At 41.4% G+C, this 21136-nt stretch overlaps 1 protein-coding gene across 2 annotated transcripts in view; it reads left to right on the forward strand.

Annotated features, from left to right (window-relative positions):
• The window catches only part of IPCEF1 (interaction protein for cytohesin exchange factors 1), a 213022-nt gene that overhangs the window by 25844 nt on the left and 166042 nt on the right, over positions 1-21136 (forward strand). Inside the window, exon 1 of one of the 2 annotated variants that reach the window (XM_082474728.1) lies at positions 14350-14680. The exons of the other annotated variant lie outside the window; for it this stretch is intronic. Coding sequence (XP_082330854.1) covers positions 14579-14680 — 102 coding nt within the window. The 5' untranslated portion in view covers positions 14350-14578. Of the gene's footprint in view, positions 1-14349; positions 14681-21136 lie in introns of those variants that run through there. 2 annotated transcript variants of the gene reach the window in all.

Consider the following 21136-nt stretch of genomic DNA (forward strand, 5'->3'; position numbering starts at 1 on the left):
GAAATTTCTGCATTAGTAGAGATGTTCCATGTCCAATATGGTAGCCACTGGACACAAGTGGTCTTGAGCACTTGAAATGCAGCTAGTGTGACCGAGGAACTGAAGTTTTAAATTTCATTTCACCTTAATTAACTAACATTTAAATTTCAATGGTTAGTGGCTATCGTGTTTTACAGCCCAGCATATTTTTTTAAAATTTAATTAAATTAATTAATTTATTTTACAGCAGGTTCTTATTAGTCATCCATTTTATACATATTAGTGTATACACGTCAATCCCAATCTCCCAATTCATCCCACCACCACCACCCCACCCCCACTTTCCCCCGTTGGTGTCCATACGTTTGTTCTCTACATCTGTGTCTCTATTTCTGCCTTGCAAACCGGTTCATCTGTACCATTTTTCTAGATTCCACATATATGCGTTAATATATGATATTTGTTTTTCTCTTTCTGACTTACTTCACTCTGTATGACAGTCTCTAGGTCCATCCACGTCTCAATTTCATTCCTTTTTATGGCTGAGTAATATTCCATTGTATGTATGTATCACATCTTCTTCATCCATTCGTCTGTCGATGGATAGCGCAGCATATTTTAACTTTTATATTGTCAAGGCTTATTCACAGTCTTTTCTAATTTTATATTTTCTCTATACCTTGACTCTTAAAGTTGGAAATCAGTTGTGAGTATTGCATTGTCATGCCTATATAAGTATTACTTACTTTACCACCAAGTAATATAGAGTAATTGAGTTTTAGTTCTTTTACTGTTATTTTTTTTTTATTTTGGGATATTGTAACTACTTTTTCAATTTGTTTTTTTTTAAGATTTTTTTTTTTTGACGTGGACCATTTTCAAAGTCTTTATTGAATTTGTTACAATATTGCTTCTGTTTTATGTTTCAGTTTTTTTGGCCACAAGGCATGTGGGGTCTTAGCTCCTTGACCAGGGATCGAACCCACACCCCCTGCAGTGGAAGGCGAAGTCTTAACCACTGGACTGCCAGGAAGTCCTTCAATTTACTTTTTTAATTCTCTACTGACCCTTAGCTTACTCCATATTTTCAAAGTTAGTACCACACTCTGTGATCCCATGTTTCTCCCCCAAACTTTGCTTTTGGAGCCATTTCCCCTCATGCTTCAGTCTGCTGCATTGCTGTCTATGCCAGCAGCTTTATTGCACCTTTTCACTCCATTCGTAAGCTGGGTCTTCTCTTTCCTGGATTCTACCTCCTCCATTATCTGGTTTACCCCCTTTTTTGCAAGTAAATTCCTAAGACAGCGTGTGTGGGAGGTCATCTTTCTGCGTCAGCTCTTTTGTGTCTGAAAATAGGCATGTTCTGTCTTCATACTTCATTGATAGCTTAGTTCAGGATCAACGAGCTACTGCCCACGGGCCAAATCTAGCTGCTGACTGTTTTCTGTACAGCTCATAAGTTAAGATAGTTTTGACATTTTTAAATGGATGAAAAAAAATCAGAAGAAGAAGAATAGTTTGTGACGCACAAAAGTCATACACAATTCAAATTCTGGTGACCATAAATAAAGTTTTATTGGAACACAGTCTTGTTCATTCACTGACTTATTGTCTATGGCTGTTTTCAGATTGCAACCGCAGAGGTGAATAGATGATCTGTGACTACTTATTATTTAAATATTTACTATCTAACCCTTTCCAGAAAAAGCTTGGCAACTCCTGGTTTAGGTGGTCAGAGCCAAAACCCACGTTTTATGACCCCATGTGACCCAACCGTAACTCTGTATGGCTTCCCTTTACCTTCCTGAATGCTTCTCCTCTGCTCTGGCCAGACCGGCCTCCTTGCTGTTTTTCTACCCTACCAGTCAGGCTCTGGAGCCTCCGGACTTTTGCATTTGCTGATGCGTCTCCTGGTCACCCTCTTTCCTCTGATGTCTGCTGGCTCACTCCACTTCTTTCAGATATTTTCTCTGGGGTCACCTTCTTTATGAGTCCTTCCCTGGATACCTCATCTGAATTTTAGCCTAATTGTCTCCTTATACTCTGTGTATTTCTTACCCTGCTTTATTGTTTTTCCTCCTTAGCACTTATTACTACCTAACACATTAGCTGTGGCTTATTTTGTATAGAGAGCGCACCATCCTGACTGCAGCAAGAACAGAAGTCTCCTGAGGGCAGGGTTTGCCTTATTGTTCACTCTCTGCTGTATCCCCAGGGCCTGGAATGGTGCTCCAAGATGTTTGCTGAATGAATGAATGTTGTACTCCAGTGTGAAATCAAGGTCCTGCAGAACTGGGGAGGTTTTGCTCACTTGCCTTCTAACCCTCAATTCTACTTTCAGAGAAATCTGGAAACTTTCAGTTTCTTGCTTCTGTGGAAGTGACTTGTTTTCTCTATTTGGGAGATTTTAGGATTTTCTCTTTGTCTTTGGTGTTTGGGAATTTGACCATAACTTGAAATTCTTTCTCCTGGGTACTCAGTGAGACTTTTTAATCCAAATACTCTTGAACCTCACTTAACGGAAATCTGTCATGTTATTTCTTTGATGAGGTCACTGAGTAACATTTCCTGAAAGATTTACTTGAAATTATCATCCAAGCTTCCATTAAAATCTTTATTTGACCATCATATTTATAATATCCAAGGGGTCTTTCTTGTTCTCAGATTATTTATCTTTCTTAGCACCCTGTTCTTTTTTTTATGGATACAATATCTTCGTAAATATCTGTAAGGACACTGATTAGAAGGTTGTTTTCCCCCCTTTTCTACATTTCGTGGTTACCCAAAAAGGAGATGATGTCATGCCCCAGCACGTGCTGAGTGACACCGTCATACCAGAATGTGGAGTTCTCACTCTGAAGTACCCGTATGCACATACATTGCCTGTATTCCCTGTATAATTTCAAACTTTTTAGAAAAGAATCCTCTGTAATATTGCTCAGGGTGGGGTGAAACGGCTGCCTGCAGGATTGTGGGTGTTTGCTGTGTAAAGGCTGGGCTGGTAGAGATGTTTGACAGAGGGGTATGGGAGGAAGGCTAGGTTCTTACAGACTTTCAGTGAATCTTCCAATTTTCAGCCCCCTCACTTATTTAGATTTTCAAGCTTCTCTTGGCTTTTTGAGTCCTGATTTGCTCAGGGATTCCTCATCACAGGCGGTCCATTTCTCCCATAGTTCCTTCTTATGGGTGGGATGCTGTGATTACCCTGCCCTCCTTCATCTCTTACCCCTCCTCTGTCATCCCATCTTCCAGAAATCTGTTGAGATCTCTCAAGCTCTAATGCTCTTCCTCCATTTTTACTTTTGCTATTGTCAGTTTATATACTTTTTATACTTTTCCTATCATTTTAATGAAGTCTTGGGAGGGAGGGAAAGGGGAAAAAAAATCTGTGATCAGCCCATCTTGAAGTGGAGGGACTTGAAGAGGATTCCACTTCTATAAATCAGGTGACTATGCTCAGAGAATTTAAGTGGTTCCAATTCTAGCCCTACAATTGTAAATTATGTGCCCTTTGAGGATGTCTTTGAAGATGGCATCTAAAAGCCTGATGAGAAACGAGGCCCTGCTACTGATGTCACTAAATACTTTTCATATCATCTATTACTTTTGGGGGCTACCTAACGCAAACCACTGGAGGACAACTCAACACAGGGATAAGATGAGGCAGAACTGCCCAGAAAGAGAAATTTCTACAAACAAGAAGCCACTGGGAGAACTTTCATTTTATCCCTGGTCAAAATGTATAGCATCTTATAATCCTGTCACTCCTCCACAGATTTGATTTAATTTTTATCTTCTCATGAAACTAACATAAAGAAATCAGAGATGTCTGAGACCAGAGACTGAACTAGTTTTCAAACTATTATTTAATCCCCGAAGGCAAAGCTTTGACAAGATAGCAACTTTGTTATACATTCTCTTTCTTTGCTCCCTCAACAGTTAGTTATTTTTAACACAGTTTTTATTGACATTTGGATTGCGAGGTAGGGGGGATGTCATGCTTAATCTATAAATTCAAAAACTTCTGAAAAAGCAGAGATGTAAACCATGCCTTACAGAGGGTTTCCACTTTGCTTTTGAAAATGTTGCCCTTAATCTATTGCCAGTTAAACTGCAAGTCAAGTGCCACTGGTTTCTGACACCTCTTATCAGTACCTCTTCAAATTAGGAAGATCTAAAGTCAATTTAGATCTTAGAATTATTTACTTCTCCACCCAGAATGACCCTTTTCTCCTTATCCCCAGCGGTTGTGGGCCAGGAAACAGACCTTCTCTTTGCCCTGGTCTAAGCAGCTCCTGCTTAGAAAGGAAGACGGAAGGAGTGATCTGCTTTTGTACTTGGTAGGGTTGGGGGAACCCCATGCCATAAAGCTCTGCCTTGTCATCCTTAGGAAGGAGCAGATTCATTGACCATTAAGAGGAGAAAGGCCAGGTCGTGGGGACTTCTGATCCTCATGGGGTAAATGATTAAGGTGACTATATAAACCTGTATAAGCTTATAGAAGAGTCCAGCTCTGGGCTTGCTTTGAGGTTTTTCTCATTCCTGTGGTTAGGTGAAAAGGTATTCTTTTTACTGAAATTGCTTCGGCCACCTTCCAGATTCTAGGCTAGTTTTATGGCGTCATTTAGGTTTTTGCTTGTGTGTCACTTTGTTTCTTAGAGATGGAATGACGAGGATCATTAGGCTTTCAGGTCTGAGCAGTGTGATCTTGGTCATGACTAGAGTGGGCTGCAGGCCAGTTTAGCGCTGGGATGGAAGGCTCAGATTTCCCCTTAGTGCTGCGACTGTATTGCTGATTTCACCCTTAGCTGAGTCTTCCTTCTTCTCCATATTTGAATGGACAGGGACAGCTTCGGTTTGGATAAAATTTTATATACTTTATTTAAATAAACCTGTAGGATAACCCGCTGTGACCCCCACCTCCCGGAATGCACACTTTAGAAAGAGTCCTCTCCTCCGGAGCGTAGACTGGACCAAGTAACTCACTTCTAACAAACAGAATGTGGCAAAAGTGTTAGGCTATCACTTCTGAGAGTAGGTTACAAAAGACTGTGACTTCTCTCTTGCTTACCCTCTCTTGCTGTCAGGAGGTCAACTGAGCTGGGCAAGGGAGAGCTGAGCTGTCAGGTGGTGGAGTAGCGGATTAAAGCCATAAGGCGACAATGAAAGATCACTGACTGTGAGGGCACAGGCAAGTCTATAGCTGGAGGAAGGGCCGACTCCCCCGTCCCTTTTTCCCCAGGGAAAGGTGCATTGTCGGGAGTCAGGACTGAGGTGGGGGTCTTCTCACTGGCGAGGGAACCCCAAATAAAAGGCTCCAGCGGTGTGATGGCCCCTGCGGTGTGTGTACGTGTGTGAGAGGGGGCCGGGAATAGACTAGTCCTGGCTGAGTAACGGGGGTTCCCACACCTCCCTTTATAAGGAGGCCTCAGCGGAGACACCAGAAGAGGACCTTGGTCCAAGGTCTCAGATAAAATGACTCTGGAATATAAATATGCAAAAGAGCAAGACCGACCAGGGAGGGCCGAGACCTTGACCACAGCTCCCCTCAGATGCTGCCGTGCCCCGCTGTCACCAAGTCAGCTGCGGGGAGGGCAGTGTCCCTGTGAGACCTGCCAGGGTGAAAGCCTTCGCGATCACCTATGATCAGGCCTGAAAGATGACACGTGGGAGTTTAACCAGGAACCGGACTCCTCGCTCTCATGCTCTTTCACTCTCGCTTATTTGCTCTGATGAGGCCAGACGCCAGGTTGTGAGCTGCCCGAGGGGAGACCCACGGGGTGAGGGACAGAGAGTGGCTTCCAGGCAACAGCTAGCGTTGCACTGAGGCCCTCGGTCCCGTAGCCCTTGAGAAACTGAATCCTGCCAATGACTACGTGGGTGAGCTTGGAGGAATTTCCTTTCCCAGCCGGGCCTTGAGATGATTACAGTCTCCGCTGGCACCTCGGCTGTAACCTCGGGGGAGACCTTAGCTGGAGAACCCAGCTAAGCTGGGCCCAGATTCCTGACACTCAGCGACTAAGAGGTAATAGGTGTTTGCTGTTTTCAGCCTCTAAGTCCTGGGGTCTTCTGTTACGTAGTGATAGATAGCGAATACACGTGCTAACGATCTAGCGGCCACATCTTGGGAAACGGCATGGTCAGGAGCCTATTTCTAATGATTTGATTCCTTTTCTTTGAAAGTGGAGTATAAATATAATGAGATTGTGTTCTTTCCCCAGCAAGATATAAAGGAAACTGCTTCCCCCCAAAACAAAACCCTGAATGGACCAATACAGCAATGTTGCATTAAGCTTCACCCACTAGTAACAAAGAATAAATTCCAAAACGCCCTTTCAGAAATACCACATGGTATATACCTTTTAAAATTAGGACCTCAAATATTACTAGTAACCAGGTATTTTTACTTCATGTACATGATCTTAACATGATCTTGAGAAGGCGTGTTCTTTGTGGAGAATCCCCCTTTGTATGCAGGCAGCTGGAGGGGATCTTACTTTTAGATAAAATCACAGGCTTGACAAGATATCTCTGTATGAAAATGAGAACTTAGGTGATGTTGGTTCAGAGGTTTTCACCCAGGGCATCTGAAGCTTTTGGTTTTCTTTGCTTGTGTATGTGGAAATTTAATTGTAAGAGACAGGGTTATAACCCACCAAGGCATCTTTGACTATGGTAGTGGAATTTATTAGTCTGTAGGGGCCTGTGTGTTCTTAGTACTGTCCTAGGCCTTGTATAGTCATGCCTAGGAAAAGGAGAAGTGAGAGGACTGGAATTTATGGGTGATGCATTCAAATCTATAACTTTTCCCTGTCATTTTCCTTTTCTAGTGTGTGAAGGAAAAGTTTTGCAGTTAGTCTATTCAGTATGCTACAAAAGAATGGCAGGCTAAGACTTGTTCTTATCCTAAGATACTTTTTTACAAATTTATCTGTACCCTCTATTTGTAAGTAATATGAACCATTAAGAGAGGAGAAAGAAGGGAAATGTGCAAGAACATTGAGCCAAAAAAGACTGATGATAGAAAAAGCAGCACTTCAACTAAACACACCGGGAACAGTTCTGCAGGTGACCTTGCCTGCAGATGACCATGCCTGCAGATGACCCCACCCTCCATGCCTGCAGATGACCTCGCCCTCCATGCCTGCAAATAAACATCTTTGCCTCCGAAACAGCAAAGCCAAACCGTGCAATGTTTCACACATGTGTCCTGGAAATGAACACACCGAGTAGTGTTTAATGATCAGTGGAGCCAGACAGATGAGACATGACTGATTTGCATGAACCGTGTCCTGGGTTTCAGAATTGAGGAAGGGTTCATTAAATGACAAGAGGGAAGAACAATGAAATTGGGGAAGTAGAGATGACACTTCCTCTTCTTTCGAAAGAGCCTTACCCGCTGGTCAGCTTCTAATGGTCGTCCTGTGTAGCCAGAGCCGCCCGAGCTGTGGCCGCTTTCAGTGGAATCCTCAACCTTGGCCTCAGACTATTATGAATTTTCTGAATTCAGGGATAAAGAGCCAGTGCTTGGATTTACTCTCTTTTTATTGCATGTAAGTAAAACCACTCCTTGGCTGATGTATGAAGTCATTGCTTGGCATCTCAAGATGGTAAAGCAATGGATACCCTAGTACTCTCTTTAAAATAGTGAGTTGTAACTAAGATGTGACCCTTGGGATGTACTGTTTGCTGAGCTCTTCATAAACTTGCTGCTGTGAAGTCCAGGGCTAAAGACACTCTTTAGCTTTGAAGGAGAGAGCTGTGTGCTCACTCTGCTTTCCTCTGGCTGGTTCTTAAATGGATGTTGTATTGATAGCTGCTGGGACCTCAGACCATGGCTTTGATTTAGGAAAGCACAATTCAGCATGTGTGTGGGTCCTGAGGACTTCATTTGGGGAAACACTATGTGGCCACCCTCTTTTGAGAAGGCGTGTTCTTTGTGGAGAATCCCCCTTTGTATGCGGGCAGCTGGAGGGGATCTTACTTTTAGATAAAATCACAGGCTTGACAAGATATCTCTGCATGAAAATGAGAACTTAGGTGATGTTGGTTCAGAGGTTTTCACCCAGGGCGTCTGAAGCTTTTGGTTTTCTTCGCTTGTGTGCGTGTGAAGGAAATTTAATTGTAAGAGACAGGGTTATAACCCAGCAAGGCACCTTTGACTATGGTCGTGGAATTTATTCATCTGTGGGGGCCTGTGTGTTCTTATACTGTCCTAGGCCTTGTACAGTCATACACAGGGTCTGATTCCTCGCCAGCTAACTGAAATTTTACGTGGAAATAGAAACAGAAAGAACACAGGTTTCTTTCCGATCACATCATGCAAGTGAGAAGAAAAAGGGCTTCAGTTGGTGTACTTCTTGGTGTTCTCATTCTTTAATATTTTTTAAACGTCCCTTTCCTCCCTTTATGTATCAAGTGTCTTTTCTGGAGAGGGTCCATGTGTTAACTCTTGCAGGGAAGCTGCATTAAGCAAATACACATCATCTGAGTACGGAAATAGGAAGTTCTTTCCGGCGGTAGCTTGCTGTGGCAATAAGAGATAAGAAATTACTTCATGACTATTGCCTGAGACTTTCCTTTTTACTCTCATATCCTTCTTAAACAGCTCACTTCTGCTTTCCATCCGGCATGGAGGCCAGGCAGTGTGAGCTGGGAACCCAAGCACAGGTTGATAACTTGCAAGCAGGTTTAATAGGGTAAATGGTGTGCGAGAGTGCAGAAAATCCTTAAAAATAAGCTCTTTGGTATTGAAGAAAATCCTACAAATGGGAGAATTACTGGGCTCTTCAGTGCTCCGAACAGTGCCTGACCCATAAAATTCTCTCAGTCAATGTTTGTTGAATGACTGAATGACTGATTGGGATTGTTCATAAAATGAGTGTGGTAGGGTAGCCTTTGCCCTGTCTCCATTACCCAGGCACAAAAGGAACTGCAGGTTGGAAAAGGTCAGAGTGAAGCAGGAGAGGAGAATATGAAGGTGGGAAGAGAAGAAAGGATATGTAGAAAGGAGATGATAAGAAGCCTTAAAGGTGGCAATATGGTGGTGAAGGTGGAAGTGGAGGAGTGGTAGAGTGGTGGTGATGGAGGTGGTGGTGGAGATACTGGGGGTGGTGAAGGAGGTGATGGCAGAGGTGGTGGTGGAGTTGGTGGTGGAGGGGACTGTGGAGGTGATAGTGGTGGTGATGGAGGTGGTGGTGGAGATACTGGGGGTGGGGCTGGAGGTGGTGGTGGAGGAGGTGGTAGAGGTAGTGATAGAATGGGATTGGAAGTGGTGGTGATAGAAGTGGTGGTGGAAGAAGTGGTGAAGTGGAGGTGATGAAGGGCGGGCAGTGTGACATAGTCGGGAGAAATAGTTTTGGGATTAGACACAGCTGTTCAAAATCCGTATGCACCACTCACTAGCTCTATGACCTCTGAACCTGCAAAATGGTGACTATAATAAACTGACCTTTTTGTGTTGTTCGATAAGGATTAGAAATACGATTGCACGGTGCCTGCCACCTCATGGATCTACACCAAATGGCAGTTACCAATATATTTTCTTCAGTTTTTAAATCACTATAGCCACACTTAACAGATTTAACTACCAATTTATCTTTTCTTCATGTTTTTTGCTGTTTTCTAAACTTCATAAAATGAGCATGATTCTTTTAAAGAATTATTCATTAAAAATAAATGTTATATACCTAGTTATCAAGATGGTTAAGCACATGGTGGTATATCTATATAAAAAATACTGTCAATAAAATGATGTTTATGGAAATATTGTTATATATTAAGGCTAAGTTAAAAAAGAGGAGAAACATAACTCTCAGCTATGTAAAAACACTGCAGAGAAGCAAGATTGAGGTAAATATGTTAAAACGTGAACATACAATTAAGTTGGTTTATAGCTGATAGTTATATTTGTCTTCGTGCTTTTCTATTTCTTTTCAAAATTTTCATTAGTGGAGCGTATTGAGACGACCTTAAAAATCTGAAAACAAAATAAATGTTGAGTTAAAATAAATCAACAAAATTTTAACTCTCTTAACCTTCCACCAAAAGTGAAACAAAGGTAGTTTTTTAGTTACAGTGTGCTGAAGTTTGTGGTTCATTGCAATTGATGAAATAACACAATGTATGTTATTTAATTTTCACAGGGGGTTCCCCTTTGAGATTAAGACTGGTGCAGAATCATGTGACAGTTCTAAAGTGAGAACAGTGGAAAGGTCCCCTCTGGGGCTGACTGGTCTACTTAGTTCCTAGAATCGCATGAAAAAGGGCAATTTTGTCTATATGATTTACAACTGCCTCTAAACCTGTATTGGGTGATTTTCTAGCAAGTTCAACAGTCAATTTGATAGTTCTAAATTAAGTTTAGATTTGCCACCATAAGAGTAATTAGTTTTTAAAGGAATGTTGACTTGTCTTTTTCATCTTGGTATACCTGGGGAGAGATCAGAAAAATATTTTTGTGCAGTAAGAAATATTTCTTGTTAGGATCTCGGCCATCCCATCTCACAGTGCTGGCCTGTCACTGTGGAGGAGGCCCTTATCAGAGACTTAACCGAAATCAAGTATTTTGGCTTATAGGTATTGGAATAAATCTCCTGTCTTTGCCTTAGAAATGATCAAGTGAGAGATAATTGGCAGACAAAGAGGCAAAAAAGTGAACAAATGTGAGCAAAAGATAGATTTCCTAAACTGACACGGGTGTTGAAATAGAAGGACTTGAAAGGTGAACAGTAAGCCAGTTTAAACTCACCCCAAAATTACTAGAGTGTGGATGAACTCTTAAAAAAATTCTGCATAAAAAATGACCAGATCTTCAGTGAAAACTGAAATTTAGATTAGAGATGAAAGAATTAATCAAACAGACAATGGACCTTATGACCAGTTGTAAAAGCCAGAAAGCCCAGTATGGAATATGAATTGAACTAGATGCGGCAGCATGGTAGACTTCGGAACAGTTGGTTCATAGCATTTGCTGAATATTTCATGTGTGGAGCATTGAATACAAACCAATGATATTACTGAACACTTGCCACGTTCAGGGCACTGTAATCAACACTTTCATTTTTACACGATTGTCAAAGCAATCACTTTTCAAAACAATTGTCAAAGCAATTGTCAATTGTCAAAGCAATCACTTTTCAAAACAATCCTGGGAAATAGCACTACTGTTATCTCCACGAAGCTGAAGTTTCGAGAGGTAAAGTACCCTAACTTGTGTGTCTCTGAGCCTGTGGCCTAACTACCATCGTACATGACACTACATTGATTTCATTTGCATTAAAGGTTTTCTTATACAGGATAGTTATCTGAGGCCAAGAACTGGGAGACCAAGGGGGAGTATGGGCAGATTCATGCTCTACTTTGAAATCTCCTTAAGTGACATTCCTTTCCATTTCTTGGTTGAAGAGGTAGTGGAAAGGAATTTTTCTTTTCTTTCTTTTCTTTTCAGGGAACTACCTATGCCCTGACATGACTGCACATATGTGGTTGGCAATGTAGCTGCTTCTTAGGCAGCCCTAAAGTATTATGTAAGGAGTGCTTCTCAACCAGCAGGAACCAAAGGGGTCTGGAGAGCCAGGGGGGTTCCATGGCTTTTAGAACCATCCCTGGTTAGTCCACAACCTTAGTCAAGATATATAACATTCTCCCTTCACAAGGATCCCTCCTGTTGCCCTTTTATAGCAACATCCTATTTAATTTGAAAACATCCAGTTCCTTTCTTGAGTGTCACTGCAGTAAGAAATATTTAGTGATAATGCTACACATTAGGCTCTATTTATTAGTGGGAGCAGCACAGATGGAGAGGTTAGGAGGCCTAAGTGCTCTGCCTGTGGCATATAAAGGTTGTGTGCTATCAAGCAAGGCCTTCAACTTCTCCGTGCTTCAGTTTTCTCATCCATAAAAGCTGAGATAAAAATACCTAACCAGTCTGTTTTATTGTGTGGACCAAATGCAATTAAGTGGAAATGCTTTGAAGAAAGTAAAAACGTTATAAACCAATGGGGTCTTCTGTCTTGGCTCGGATTTTATTTTCTTACCATGCAGAGACTCAGTTGACATACAAGAGCTTTACTGGCATAAGAGGATTAGGTGAAAGATAGTAGGGGGTGTTATGGGTTAAATTGTGCCTCCTCCCCCAAGAAAAATTATGCTGAAGTCCTAACCCCCAGTACTTCAGAGTGTGACCATATTTGGAAATGGAAGTGTTGTGGATGTGATTAAATTAAGGTCAACGATCCAATGAGACTGATGTCCTTATAAGAAGAAAGCCCTGTGAAGACAGAGATACCAGGGAGAAGACCATGTGATGTGGAGAACAGAGACTGGAGTGATGCAGCTGTAAACCAATGGACACCAAGGAATTGCCGGCCCTCCAGACGCCTAGGAAAAGGCAAGGAGGGATTCTCCCCCATGGGTTTCAGAGGGAGCATGGCCCTGACAACACCTTGATTTCAGATTTCTGGTCTCCAGAGCTATGAGAGAGTACATTTCTGTTGTTTTAAGCCACTCAACTTGTGGTCTTTTGTTACTATAGCCCTAGGAAACCAATACAGGGACTAAAGAATAAAAGCCATTTTAAATGCTAGTAATAAACTCATCTAATTGCTGGCAAGCACTTCTAGGGACCAAATCCAATATGACTCATTTCTCTGACTTTAACCTGTGGCATTGGGCCTCAGACAGTAGATTTACTACATCACTGAATGGGAATGAACATAGACACTAAACAATGGAACACATTTACAAAATGGAAATCAGGCTATTGTGAAATCTATAAAAGGGCATTCTTTCATAAGTTGAGTCTAGCTGGGGATTTCGGACTATTATACTGATGTGGTCATTTACTAGATATGGAACATTAGTGTCTGTTTGGGAGGATATTTACTTCTCCAAGTTGTATAGTGAAAGAAAAGTTCAAATATTTGGAATTGGAAAATGATGTAATGTGATAGCACTTTGGTCCAAACATAAAACCTAAGGCTCCAATCTAAACCTATAGCAAACGGAAACTCCCCAATTAATGGATGTTGGGTCATTTTAGTGGTTTCATCTATAATTGTTGATCCCTTTGATACATAAAGTTAGTTTGGTACCTGCATGGCTCTTTTAATGACAGCATAAATAGCCAGGATTTCAAGCGTATTCTTGGGTTTCTCTGCAACATAAGAATCCCTTACTTTCTCTTTTCAGTCGAGTTTAAATTACTCTAATACCTATTACCATAATTATCCCTAGCAGAGCAACGTTTTTTTAGCAGGAAAACATTATTGTAAGGGGCTAATTCATTTAATCTACTCAAAACTAAAAGTATCTTTTTGCTCCTCCCCTTAATTGATTTATATTCAATCTTCTTTAGACTTGTTATTAATTTTATATAATTTCTTTCAAAATGCTCAATGGAAAGTTGTGACTGGTTAGATTCTTTCACATTTGAACAAGGTAGAATTTCTTTTTTTTCCTGACTTTCACGAAAGGAAATACTTCCTTAGGAGTCTTGTGTACTAACCTCTAATATCACATAGGACGAGAACATTTAACCATTTATAGACAAATTTATATATTGATACCAAACACTGGTCTAAAATAGGAAAATACAAGACCTCTCAGAAAAAAGGAAAGAAATGGAGCTGACTCAAAATTCTTTCCAGGAGTCTCAATTTAACATTATCCACTCCTACAGGATATAATTTGTTATAAGGTGTCAGGACGCAGCCAGAAGACACTTGGCTGCACTTACACTAAGTCACATTTTAAGGAAGAAACCTTTAATTCTTTTCAAAAACTGAGAAAATGGCTGCAGACATGAAAATCATACTTTTTAGGCTGCTTGTTTATGATTATTCTGTTCGGATAGCTCAGAGTATAACACAATATGGGGGAAGTCTGCACTATTTTTCTGGTCTGATGACCATGTGTTGTCTCATTAATTTCTTGAATATGTTGAAGATTCTGCTAGTTTAGCAAACCAATGGTCGCCACAGGAGCATTTTATTAATTCACTTGAAGTACAGGTCAGTTATAACAACTTTGTTCTTTCCACCTGTTAAAAGCCTGAAGCAAATTATGCTAAAGGCCTTATTTGCTGGTTCCTTATTGAACCATAAATCCCAACCTCTCTTACGATCCTGACAAAATAGGCCAAGAATTGTTCTCACTCGTGAGTGTGAATATTAATCATACAGTATGTTGAATACCCATTTTTGAACATTTAATAGTCACCAAATGCCTACTGGATACCTCATGTTTTCCATGTGTTTTATTGTAAGAGAACAGACACGATCACCTTTTAAGTTCCCTTATAATCGTGTGAATTAACATTACCTTTTCTTGGTTAGATTCAGTTACAGCCATTCTGTCAAAGAGAAGGCTCTGAACTTGAACTCTCTTGGTGAAACATGTCCAGCGTTTTCCAGCTAGAGCTGGATTTCACCCTGGAAGCTACCAAGCTCTCCTGCACTTGAATTTTCAACTTGATTAATCAGCTGGAGCCGTTTTGCGTAGGTAACAGGGACTTAGAGGGAATTGTTGAGCAAGGTTTGAGGTAGGCACTAGAGCGCAACTGTTTTATTTTGTGGACGCTCACCAACATTCCAAAGTGATGTACAAATCAGTTGCCTTGAGAGGAATGCCAGACCCCAAGCTCTCCTGGGCCGAGAAGCCAGCGCGAGATGAGAGACCCCAGAGCATTCATCAAAGCAGAGTAAGTGACCAGAGCGTGATAGGCTTGGCTATTTCTTCCGAAGTGACTTTGCTTTTCACTTTGGTGTTCCCGGTAGCAGCAGAGTCCTAGACTCAGGGTCATTTCCACTTTGCATTAAATACTTTGTGTGCACTGGGAGCAAATTAGCAAGATTCTCCTCTCAATCCTGAATTGAGTTCAGACACTGAGCGCTGCTGCCTGCTCCCCGCAGCCTCATGTTTCTTACCAAGGACGTGCACCTTTTGCCAGTGGATGGAGGCCCCCTGGCCAGTGAGATGTTCTCTATCTTGCTTGGAACTTTCTGGGCAGTGAGCACCACTGAGGCAAGCCTTTGAATGAAGGCAGAAAACCGCATTCAAGAGGGCTCCTTGTTTACGACTGTAGTTTCTCAAACAGGCTGCATTTGTTTCCATGTCTCCAGCAGCTGTACGTCATGTGCAGTCGGTGCTACTGTTATTGCTGAGAGTTAACGTGTGCTGTCCGCTTGCTGTCTGCCAGGGAAGGGGTTAAAGGCTGTATATTCATTGTCTAATTTTCTTAACCAAATGACTCTAGGAAGCGCTGTTATTAACTAGCTTTCCTTTTCCTGATGAAGAAACAGGCTCAGAGAGTTTAAGAACCTGGCTCAAGGTCACACAGTAAGTGGTAGAGTCAGAATCCCAACCTCAACAATTTGATTCTGGAGTCAGAATTTGAACTGGGTCTGCTGGACCTGAGGGTCCAGTAACATATGGCTGCTTTGAGGGCAGAGGGAAAAGGATGCCACGTGATTTCTTATTTTTAGATAAGGCTGCTTTGTGCTTGTCCACCTTTCCATTCATTCCCCAGGCTGGGAATGTATGTAATCTGACCCCATTTGGGCCAGAGGAAGTGTGTTTGCGTGAAGAATATAATGCTAAGAGTGCTTGTCACAGATTTGCCTGAGCCTTAAGGAAAATCTCCTTCCTAAAGACATTTCCAGATCACAGCTGAGGAGGCTTGGGACAAAGAGGACATTTGCTTCTAAGAATTCAGAATGAAAAGGGGAAGAAAAATGGATATTAAAAGTTAGGAAGGCAGGATTTTGAGAAGATGTGTTTGAATAGTTTCCATTCATGATTTCTATTTATTATAAGACGAGGAAAAGGTCTTGAGAAAAAGAAAAGGTTAGTAAATATCAAATTAGATAAAAGGAGAGGAAAGAAGGAGCTCTTTAGGCAAATACTTTGCATTCAACCTCATACTAAATTTATGTTATCAACTATCTTGCTATTTACTGCTTAAGTTTTTAAAATAACTTTTTTTTCTGTAGCACACATGTAATGTATGCTTATTGCCCAAAATGCACGTAAACAAGGAAAAGATAAATATTTCCCATGATCCTACCATATTGAACTAATCATAGCTAATGTTTTGGTGCAAAAACTTCAATATTTTGTCTTTTTTCTTTATATATGAGTGTATTTGACAAAAATGAGATAAAACTGTACTCTGCCATATTAAAATCATATTCCTATCACATTACATATTTTAGATATAATAATTTACCAAATAGGAGTGCAGTTACCAAACTTTTTGAATGGGTAATGATGGATAAGTGAAGAGCTTTTTCTTCATGATAACTGACCATAGAAAAGTTCAGATATTGAGAATTTGCAAATACTGCAAAGAAGTGGCAAGTTTAACAAGTTTTAATCCAAAACGTGGCTAGTAGTCATATAAAACAAAACAGAAAATAACAAAAGAGCAAAATGCAGTAGAGGGAAGACCCCAGCATGAATCTGAATAGGCAAGTTTTGGGGTGTCATAGCAGGTGGCAGCGGCTGTCTTTTGGAAAGAGGGTTATCCTCAGCTGACTTGTCTTTTTGCAACCTTGTTGTGGTGTCTGGTGGTCCTGAAGACTGGTGTAGGACCCTAGTCTCCATGTGTTTTTTTTTTTGTTTTTTTTAATCTATTTATTTATTTATTTTTGGCTGTGTTGGGTCTTCGTTGCTGTGCGCAGGCTTTCTCTAGTTGCGGTAAGCAGGGGCTACTCTTCATTGCGGTGCGTGGGCTTCTCATTGTCATGGCTTCTCTCGTTGCCGAGCAAGGGCTCCAGGTGCACAGGCTTCAGTAGTTGTGGCACGTGGGCTCAGTCGTTGTGGCTTGCAGGCTCTAGAGCTCAGGCTCAGTAGTTGTGGTGCACGGGCTTAGTTGCTCCGTGGCATGCGGGATCTTCCCAGGCCAGGGCTCGAACCCGTGTCTCCTGCATTGGCAGGCGGATTCTTAACCACTGCGCCACCAAGGAAACCCTCTCCATGTGTTGTTGTTGTTGTTGTTGTTGTTTTTTAAAAACAACAGCTCCTGTTTATTTTTTAATTTTTATTTATTTATTTAATTTATGGCTGTGTTGGGTCTTCGTTTCTGTGCTAGGGCTTTCTCTAGTTGCGGCGAGCGGGGGCCACTCTTCATCGCGGTGCGCAGGCCTCTCACTATCGCGGCCTCTCCTGTTGCGGAGCACAGGCTCCAGACGCGCAGGCTCAGTAGTTGTGGCTCACGGGCCCAGTTGCTCCGCGGCATGTGGGATCTTCCCGGACCAGGGCTCGAACCCGTGTCCCCTGCATTGGCAGGCAGACTCTCAACCACTGTGCCACCAGGGAAGCCCTCTCCATGTGTTTTTAAGTCTGTCAGCATCATCACTCATATGAATTTTTGAGTTACTTGGCCACAAATGGTATTGAAAAATAATTTCTTAAACATAGAAATTCTCTTATGGTCCCTGAGAAATTCACCCCAATTTACCAAAAATTTTTTGAGAATTTTCTCTGTGTCAGGCATTGTGGAAAATATAAACAAAATGTTTTTAAAAAGTTAGTCCCTAGAATATCTTACTAATTTACTGGGGCAACAAAACTAACATATGAGACATTAAACGAAAAGACGAAGGTGATACATGAGTGTCATAATGAACAGTGTAGAGAGTTAGTACTGTAAAAGTTAGAGAATGAACCAGGAGAATTTAATGGTGGAGGAAGAAGTGGAGCAGAATATGAAAGGAAGGGTGAGTTTCAGGCGGATGGAAAGAAGAGAGATGACCACGGAGTCAGGGGGAAAAAATGAGAACAGAGCTTTCCCCCTGGAGCCAAGACAAAATGGCGCTCATGCTGCTGTATATCAGGCAGCTACATGATGGGAAGAATCTTGGACCACAAGCCACATGCTTTGGTCTGCCAGTTGCTATGTAGGTGAACTTTGGGTTGTTACTTTTTCATGTCTCAGTTTCTCCATTTGTGAAATGGGTAGCATCATATCGCTACATGCCTCAAAGACTTATTGGGGTCTTGCACGAGATGATGTGTATACACATGCTGTAAGTGTCACTTGTGATGGTGATTTACTAGAAATACAGACAGAAGGAAAGCACAAAAGGACAATAAAGTAGTTATAACATACCCCAAGCCATAGTTGAGTGTTTTGAAGACAGAGGGAGTATATCATTGGGTCAAACGTAGCAGGGGCAAAGGGGAAGGCAGAGGGTTGATAGGTTGATGGCATTGTTAATTCCCCTCTGGAGACATGGAGAAATGAGGGGAAATGAGAAGATGAGGAGGAAAGTGGTTGATGGGGAAATGGAGTGCTTTGGAGAAAGTTTGATGATAAGGATGGGTTTTCATACATTTGTATGTTTTCTAATAAAATGGCACTTTCTTGAGTACTGTGGGCAATGCATCATGTCAAATCTTTTAATATGTTCTTCCCACTAATTGAATGAGAGGAAAAGGAAATTTCTTCTTTTCTCCTTATTTCACTTATTTTCCCTTTGTATCTCTCGAAGCATATGACACACTGCTCAACAAATAGCTGAAATAGTTTTGAGAAAATATTATCATCAATCCACCTGGGTAGTAGTTCGATCTTGAGCAGCAGTTCTAGGCTTATGCATCACACTTCTCTTTTTAAATCAAGTCATAGAGCTATTATAAATTATTAAGGCTAAATATTGTATAATTAACTCATAATGAGTTATAACCATGAGAATCAGATAAAGCATGAATGAATCCATACAGTCCGTAAAGGTACATTTCAACGTTTGTGCTTGTGTCATTCCTTTATTAAATATTTAATAGATTTTAACAATTAATGTCATCTTCCTTGTGCATTGAGCCTTCTGGTGGACACAAAGCAAAAACCAAAAGACGTGTAGCAAGTAGGAGAAGAAAAAACAGAGAGGTTGGATATTTCACACACTCTATAAGAGGCTCCTGAACTGACTTAATCTGGCAAATTTTCTGCCTATTTTTGTTCATTATACTCTATTCATACTGCTCTCTTTGGTCAAATCTAGGGCCTTTCTCAGCTCTCATCCTCCTGGATTCAGCATCCCTTTCTGTATTGATTACATCCCCACGTTATCCCTTCTGTAGACTTCAAGACTCACGTAGACCTTGTCTGCCTTAAGGACATATACTCCATCTCTCAAATTTCTCCTTAAGCCATTCAACTATAGCATCTTATTTGATTTACGTCTTGGTTCCCTGTCTTGTTATCTCTGGAGGTTCTCTCTTGGGAAGTTCTCTGATCTCAGTTCTCTTCAACTATTATACCACAATATTATTTGAAACCCCCATCTTTCCAGTCTTGATCCAACTCTGGTTCCCCACTCAGTTTCCTCTTGCTAGCAGGGTTTTTTCCTCATATGCACTGGATTGTTGCAATTCACATATGTTTAGAATTGAACTATTGCCCAATATTCTCTGGTTGTTCTCCTTATACTCTCTTGAGTAGAGAGAGAGTTCTTGGAGAATTTCATGGCGAGTCGATCAAAACAAATGAACTTGGGTATAATTTTAAAAAATCATTAAGCTCTCTTCCTCCCTCCTTTAAGGGTTAATTTTACTTTATCCAATCACACTTGCATTGATATTGTCTACTTGTTCCTGGGTCAAGGTAGCTTTGTTGTCTAATACTTCTCTTCCTAGATGACCTAGTCATTCGGGGAAGAAAAGTTGTCTTCTTTTTCCCTACCTGTTCACCCCAATCAATAGCCCCCAGGGAATCTTGTTTGTGGCCAAATCTCTTTTCTCTACCCCTACCCCCAGGTTTCTGTACCTCTTCTTCACGATTACCTGGGTATGTTGGACAAATCCCTCTGCTGAGCCCTATCCTTTGCCTTCCCTCTCAGCATGTGTCCTGTTCCCTGGTGTAAAGCAGAGATTCTCTGATTCTTTTTCTTACTTGAATGTCTTACACGGTCCGGGGCTTTGAGTAAGTATGACAAAGACTTGGGTTTAGCAATCTTTTCATTATGCAGTCATTTCCATTGAAAGTCTGCTTTCTGTTCTCCTGGAGAGCCTAGAGAAGTTTCATGTACTGACACGTCAGTGTCTGTATTTTAGGAATGGGCAAATAGAAAGCTGTTTACTCAGAAGTTTTCTTTTCTCTAGCCTTTGTCTGTTTCTGTCTTATCCTTTGGGAAGGAGGCCTCCCTCTAAATCCTGAATGCTTGTTTGTGTGGAGCCTCTGAGCTATGACTGCTTTACAGTCCCCCGAAAATGTGCGTTTGTGCACGTTTTCTTAGACTGACTTTTGCTGTCTTTGTGCAAGGCAGGTAGTAATGCCCCCATGGAAGAAACCGAGGCTCAGAATGGTGAAATGACTTGTCCAAGGTCGTAGTACTAATGAGTGGCTGATCTGAGGCTCGACTCTAGCTTGCTGTTTCTTACAGGAGGTTTCCCCCTCGGGAGCATTCTATTGCCTGACCTTTATCAGTGAGTTGTCTCTACTGATTTATTTTCTAGGTAAAGTTTGAATTCAAGCCTAATCGCCTTCTCCTCCTCAGTGTGTCCCAGCCTGGATCACCCCATCGGGCATGTATTCTTAGCCTTATACTTGGGCGGGTAGAGGCCTCTGCCCACCTGTGTTGGATGCCTGACGTCAGTGCTTACCGCACAGAATCAGACACCAAACTTATTTTAGCTCAGAGGCACGATGGACTCCATTTACTCTCCACTTACCAGTTTATGGATAAGGAACTGAGGTCCAAAGAGATTTTGTGATTTCCCAAACGTGAAGAGCTTTTTAGAGGTAATGCCCACTTCACTGCCCAGATTTCCTAGACTCCTAGACTCTCCACTGTTAAATCTGGGTTAAAATGAACACGTTCTTGGAAAGGAAAGGTCTTTCAGTTGTTATGAGTCACTGACACCACTGCGTGAATTAGCTAATCAGATCCTTCTGACTGGGAGCTAATTTGGGTTGCCAAATCAGCTGGCTCGCCTGTGCCACAACTCTGAGCTGATAAATGCCTAGTCGAAATGTCAACTACCCAACAACAAAGACTGCACCATTTCTTTTTGAAGATTCTTTCAGCTTTTCTCATTTAAAATGTCTTTCAGTATGATGCAGTATTGTCCTTTGGGTGTGAAGATGGTAGATTTCCTTCATTTCATCCTTCCTCTCTCCTAATAATCATTTCTGTCAAGGCTTTGCAGGTATAGG

Source organism: Balaenoptera physalus (genome assembly GCF_965194825.1).
Source record: "Balaenoptera physalus genome assembly, chromosome: 9".
Classification (NCBI taxonomy): Eukaryota; Metazoa; Chordata; class Mammalia; order Artiodactyla; family Balaenopteridae; genus Balaenoptera; species Balaenoptera physalus.